General features: G+C 47.7%; 1 protein-coding gene across 1 annotated transcript; it reads left to right on the top strand.

Moving 5' to 3' along the window:
• Positions 1-4917: 4917 nt before the first annotated feature.
• On the top strand, positions 4918-5974 carry LOC120967142 (uncharacterized). Its single transcript, XM_073502130.1, has 2 exons — positions 4918-5814; positions 5897-5974. The coding sequence occupies exons 1-2, from the start codon at positions 4918-4920 to the stop codon at positions 5972-5974; spliced, it is 975 nt and encodes a 324-aa protein (XP_073358231.1).
• Positions 5975-6907: the final 933 nt, after the last annotated feature.

The following is a 6907-nucleotide window of genomic DNA, read 5'->3' as shown; positions in this document are numbered from 1 at the left end:
CAACCGGTACTGAAGGTTAGACATTTAGTCCCGATTCAAGCCACCAACCGGTACTAATGGGGTTTGAGGCATTAGTACCGGTTCATGGCATGAACCGGTACTAAAGGTCCCATTTTCAAACTCTACCCCCCACCCCCCACCCCCTCGGATCGCCTTTTCAGTTTTGTAAAAAGCAAAAGAAAATGATAAAAACTTCAAAAATTAAAATTCTTCCAGATGTAGTTATGTTACTACATGTACTAGTTAGGAAAATTTAAAAATTTAAATTTGGACATGTTTTGCAAAAAGTGTTGGGAAAATGTAAAACGGCTATAGTTTTTGCATACGATGTCAGAAAAAAACGTATAATATATCAAAATGTTCAGCACGAAAATCCGCATCCGATTTTGACGGCCTACGGACTGTTTGCAAATTTTTAGAATCCTCAAATTCTAAAAGGAAAAAAAAGTTATGCTCAAATTTCAGTTTTTTTTTGAATTTTTGTTAAATCTGGTCAAACTAGGGTCAAACTACTTATTCAAGAAGTATTAGTGTTACTAAATAAGTATTCAAGAATATTAGTGTTACTAAATAATTATTCAAGAATATTAGGGAAGGAGAGACGAGGGCGGCCGAAGGGGGGGCGGGACTCGCGCCGCACCGGCCACCTCCCGGGGAGGCGGCATGGAGCGGATCCGGGGGAAGGGAGAGCGGGGGGAGGGAGGGAGGAACCCTAGAGCGGGAGGGGAGCCCGCGGTACGCGTATACTGGGACTTGCTTCTCAACGGTCAAAAAGAAAAGATGGCGAGTAATGTGCAGTGATCCGTTAGCCTTTGAACAACCCGGCCATCTTGTCGCCACAACTATTCGGCCTAATTAAGCAAGCTTTTCTTTGGCTCAACAACTAATTAACCTACTTCCGAAATGATCAAGCAAGCTTGGCTATGCATCAGTTTCACATTTCTTGAAGCTGCTTAAGACATTTTTTTTTATCATGTCACACTTTCGATAGTGTGTGCAAGCACGTACCAACCCGATTAATCCACGACCGTTGATCTGTTGTGGTGCTACAACGACACGTTTGGTTTGGTGAAAACGATCGCCCTCATGTCGTGAACTAAGAGCATTTCTGTGCGTTTCTACGCGCAAACAATGGCACCATGTGAGGAATCTCGTGCCAAAGAACGCGTGCGGCTCATCTGGGCCTGATCTTAGCTACAAGAATATATTCGCAAGAGACTAATCTCGGAAATAAATTCGATTATACTACTTATATAGGTCCATCTCAACTCCGAGATTCTAAAGCAGCGGCAGTTCCTTGAATATGAGTATACAGAGGATCTACAGCTGCTGGGCGTTCCAAATCCGTGTCAAAAGCCCGGGCGAGCTGACCGGTCACTGTCGGTCACAAAAAAGATCCAGCCGGACGCCTCCAACCGTCTTCAAACGTCCGGATCGACTGACGCCTCTCATATGCAGCCCAAATGTATGGTGGATATGGTGCGGCCCGGGCACGCCCGGTGCGTTCGCCTGACAAGCCTGGTCCATCATCGATCCCATGGCCGTCCCACAAAAAACCAATACGGCTCATCGCTTCGAACCCTAACTCACTCACACTCTCCTCTCTCGCTCCGTCCTCTCCTCTCCCCGCACCGATTCCGATCGAATCTGGTGCAATGTTAAGCTTCGCAGCCGCTCCGACTCTGAGCTGGATCCCGACTTTGAGCTGGCCCTCCGCATTGCCTTGGAGCGGTCCAACGTGGAGACCGGGGGCAACTCCGGATCTGCAGCATCGCCGCAGACGCAGATCCCCCGCCGGCGCTAGCCCCTCCTGGCCTGTGCGCAACTCCGACAGGCCTGCGCAATCCACGCCTCCCCTACGCCGTCCCCTGGCCGTGCCGGCTGCTGCTCCCCCACATGGGTAGCGATGGGTGCTTGTGCCCGGCCCGCCGGCTCGGATGTGCACGCCAGAATCAGAGGCGCGCACCGCCCGCTGCGAGAGGCAGCGGGAAAGGGAGAGGAAGGAGGCGGAGTAGTCCGTGCGCCGCCGCCACGGGATGCAGGCGGAGCCCGATGAGGACGCGCGGCTCCTCAATTGGGTCTACCGTCGGTCGCTTACGACCGTGAAGACGGACGCGCGGCGGCTCTGCCGGAAGAATGCGAAGGCGCTCCGGATTGCCATTGAGCAGTCCGAGCGCGAGGCGGCGGAGGCTACTCGGCTCGCGAAGCTCAAGCAGCAGCAGGACAGGGCCATCCGGCGGTTGAAAAGGCTCATCATCCTCTCCAACACCTTCGACGACAACCACCACCACGGCTCCTCGTCCGACGACTCGGACGATCCTCCACCAGCCACCGACCCCTACAGCTGCGACGACGACCGCAAGGGAAAAGGGCTTGCGAGGAAGTGGCGAAGCTCCACCGTCTCCATTTTTCATTTCAAGTTTTTAGTAATCTAGTTTAAACTTGTCCTTCGTTTATGAGAATTATGTGAGCTTTGGCGATCTTTTGGAGATCCGTTGGTGATTTTTTGGGTGATCGGAATGTGCATTTCTATGTCCGATTCTATGTATGTTTCATGATCTACGTTGTTTAGTTCTACGTTGCATGCTTAGTATGGATATAGGGTACCGGATATGACATACAAGGGTGTGGACGACAGGATTTGAGGAGTGTCCGGTCAGTGCCGGCGGACACGCCCGGACGCGTTTGTGGGCGTTTGAGGGCCCGGATTTGTAAGTTGCGGCTATCGATGCTCTCACTCTCACCAAACAACTCAACGCCTCGCAAATAACCGAGCCACTTGGTGGTGTAATAATCAAGTAGCATATTTTGGTAGGCAAAATGACTCCTAGATGACATGCTTCTAGAATAAATAGTAAAATCATGATCAATAGTTGAACTAGAGATGATATCTCGTGCGTTCTAAGTTGCTATGGCAATCATTTGCAGATATTTCAATGATTTTGGTTGTATGAAATATTAATGTTTGGATTAAGAGTGTGAAAATTTATACTTCAATACATACAATTTATTGTAAAATATTTTTTTCATCAGTAGTGACAGGATGAGTTGACATAGTTGCATATTGAGATAGAGTTAGTGGGCATCAACTATTTAGTATACTACATGTGATTCCCCGAGCATTGATGCGGAAATTGTTTGCAATACATTTCGTAAAATTTGGTTATATGAATATAAATATACATATTAATAATATAAAACCTAAAATTGAGAATGCATATGGTTATTGTACAATTATTTATTTAATATAAGTAGCATAATATAATTAAAATAATTGAACCAGTTTGCAAGCATTGTTGTAAGTTGACGTGAGCCTTTTCTCATGCATAAGTGCGGGTGAAGGTGGCATAATTACATGTTGATATAAATATGTTAGTGGAGATCACCTACTTAGTTATGTAGAATAGGATATCTTTTTTTCCAGATAGTAGTGGTTGCGTTTTTGTTTGCTATGCAAAATCAATATCATATAAGATAAACATTTGAACTAAATACATAAACGCACGTGCATGCCAGTCTCACGCGAGCCAGTCAACCCTGTATGCGGCGAAGGATGGTGATAGGCGGACCCGGCCTCATTTGGCACATAGGACGCAACACATAAGTATGCGCACACGGAAGCCATGAAAAATACCACATGAAAGTATCTCCGTGCGCGGCCTTGACCCACCCGTCATGGACCTCTGAGGAAAACCGGGCAGGTGCGGAGTGCTCGTGGAGATTGGACCGTGTAGAGCGCGTCAGAGCGCCATCGGTGTGAGGCACGCTTGAAATGAACGACGCGGAGGCACTCTCGCTTGCCGAAGCCTCAGAAGGCGGGTACTCTAGCATCATTTATAGTAACAATTTCATGATTAATCTCGTTTGTTGTGTATGAAAACCCTACAAAATATGGATTCATATTAATTAAGTACTCCCTCCATCCCAAAATTAGTGACTCAACTCTACTAAAGTTAGTATAAAGTTGAGACACGTATTTTGGGACGGAGGGAGTACTTGTTATTCTGGCCCTGCTACTTTAGCTGGTTCGGGAGCTGCGAACAATATAATATGTTTTTGTTGTCTTGTTTAATAAAATGGGGCGGGAAAAGCCGTTTCTTCAAAAATAATTAATTTCAAGTTGTATATCTATGATTTTTTTGAAATAGTACAGATGCAAGTGCTCATATAAACGCGCATACATTCACCCCTATGAACGCACACAGCCACACACACCCTACCCCTATGAGCACCTCCGAGACACTGATCCGGCATATCATCTTAAGATTTTACGAAGTCATCGTAGGTACCTAGTAGCCGACGGAAACGTCTCCTCCAACTGAAAATGCATCGTCGGAAATCCTGAAATAAATTCAGGATAAATGCGAGCACTAAGACTTGAACCCTGATGGGCTAGAGATAACCCTATCTAACTAATCATCGCAACCACAAGTTGGTTCGCAATTATATATCTATGTACTTCCTTCTTTTTAAAATACTTCTCGTGGTTTTACTTCCGGAGCATATCTATAGCGCCCATATCTCCCGCGACTGGACACTGGCTGTCCGATTGGGCCACGCACTGGATGGGCCCAGGGAAATCGGGGGCACGAGAGCGTTCGCGCAGCAGGACCTTTTTTCATCCTATATAGACGTACGCGAATCGTATTGGTAGCTTGTTTCCCTAATCCCTAAACTCACGCAAAGCTGCTTCTTATACAAAAGAAAAGACTTCTTCTTACACGCGAGGTAAAGTTTTTGATGCATCACACATTCTTCCTGCCGCCGGCCGTGAAACTCTCGCCGTAAAGTTTAGATCCCTAAGCACATACGCACGTCTATTAATTTTTGTTGCCCTTCTCGATCTAGTGCTTGTTTTTATAGTAACAAAAGTTGCGCGTTTCTTGCAGGACCAGATCGTCGATCTGTACCTGTAAGATGCCACCTTTGCTAGCACCGGCCAGCCGGTCACCATGGGCATCGCTGCCAGAAGATCTGGTTCGCCTTGTTAGCTGGCGCTTGCTGGCCGGCGACCTGACGGACTATGTTCGCTTGCGTGCTGTTTGCACCAATTGGCGGTCTGCCACCATGTCTCCGTGTGGCCGCGGCGTCATTGATCCACGCTTTCACCCGCGCCGCTGGATGATGTTCGCTGAGGGCCACGGGCTTTATCCTGGCCATGAAAGGCTCTGTGAACACACACGCTTCCTCAACCTTGACTCTGGGTTTTTTGTTCGCGTCCGGCTCCCGCTGTTCAAGGATCACTGTGTTCTTGACTCGGTCGAGGGCCTCCTGCTCCTCCAGCGAGACGAGGACACCGCCATCCGCCTCCACCACCCTTTCACCGGTGATATTGTCGAGCTCCCACCACTAGCGTCTCATAACTTGCACATGAGTCATCCATATGCGAACCTGCCACAGCTGAGACCCATATCCGCTTCTGTTTCTATTGATGCCGGAGTCGTGAGGGTGATGGTTATCTTCATTCACCTGATGTATGCGGCTGTTGCCACCTCCCAGGATACTAAATGGACTTATCTAATGCATTGGAGACTTCCAAGTCATTATGGACCGTTGTCGTTCCGAGGCGAGCAATACCTGGTGCATGAAACTATGAATATAGAAAATACTTATTTATCACAGATTTTTCAGCTGGAGGCACACTCGCAGGATCCACCGAAGTTGATTGTTACGTTTCCAAGGGAGAAACTATGCTACCCTGTCTATTTAGTAGAATGCGACACGGAGATCTTGGTGGTCGGGCACAACGACATTTCGTTGACACACCTCGCAGTTTACAAGCTTGCAGATGTTGTTTTAGATAGGTTTATCCCGGTAAAAAGCATCGGAGACAAAGCCATCTTCGTGGGAGGGCGCAATTTGTGTGTCTCCTCTAAGGCACTGCCTACCATTGTAGGCGATACTATTGTCTATCGCCATCCACGAGAGCAACATTTTATGCAATACTGCCTCAATACTAGCAGTTGGTCTCTAGCAACCGATGAATGATGTTCGCTGAGGGCCACGGGCTTTATCCTGGCCATGAAAGGCTCTGTGAACACACACGCTTCCTCAACCTTGACTCTGGGTTTTTTGTTCGCGTCCGGCTCCCGCTGTTCAAGGATCACTGTGTTCTTGACTCGGTCGAGGGCCTCCTGCTCCTCCAGCGAGACGAGGACACCGCCATCCGCCTCCACCACCCTTTCACCGGTGATATTGTCGAGCTCCCACCACTAGCGTCTCATAACTTGCACATGAGTCATCCATATGCGAACCTGCCACAGCTGAGACCCATATCCGCTTCTGTTTCTATTGATGCCGGAGTCGTGAGGGTGATGGTTATCTTCATTCACCTGATGTATGCGGCTGTTGCCACCTCCCAGGATACTAAATGGACTTATCTAATGCATTGGAGACTTCCAAGTCATTATGGACCGTTGTCGTTCCGAGGCGAGCAATACCTGGTGCATGAAACTATGAATATAGAAAATACTTATTTATCACAGATTTTTCAGCTGGAGGCACACTCGCAGGATCCACCGAAGTTGATTGTTACGTTTCCAAGGGAGAAACTATGCTACCCTGTCTATTTAGTAGAATGCGACACGGAGATCTTGGTGGTCGGGCACAACGACATTTCGTTGACACACCTCGCAGTTTACAAGCTTGCAGATGTTGTTTTAGATAGGTTTATCCCGGTAAAAAGCATCGGAGACAAAGCCATCTTCGTGGGAGGGCGCAATTTGTGTGTCTCCTCTAAGGCACTGCCTACCATTGTAGGCGATACTATTGTCTATCGCCATCCACGAGAGCAACATTTTATGCAATACTGCCTCAATACTAGCAGTTGGTCTCTAGCAACCGATGAATGCAGCACCATGTAGCCTTATTCTCCATGTCTTTACATGTTGCTCACGTGATCATTGGT

The sequence above is a fragment of the Aegilops tauschii genome, chromosome 6 (assembly GCF_002575655.3).
Source record: "Aegilops tauschii subsp. strangulata cultivar AL8/78 chromosome 6, Aet v6.0, whole genome shotgun sequence".
Taxonomy (NCBI): Eukaryota; Viridiplantae; Streptophyta; class Magnoliopsida; order Poales; family Poaceae; genus Aegilops; species Aegilops tauschii.
Note: the sequence above shows the minus strand (reverse complement) of the source record. Positions and strands in the feature narration are given on the sequence as shown.

Bases quoted from the DNA above. Each gene is read 5' to 3' on its own strand.
- LOC120967142 (XM_073502130.1), top strand. From the start codon at position 4,918: ATGCCACCTTTGCTAGCACCGGCCAGCCGGTCACCATGGGCATCGCTG. The intron at 5,815-5,896 runs GTAAAAAGCATC...CTACCATTGTAG, and splicing joins TTTTAGATAGGTTTATCCCG to GCGATACTATTGTCTATCGC.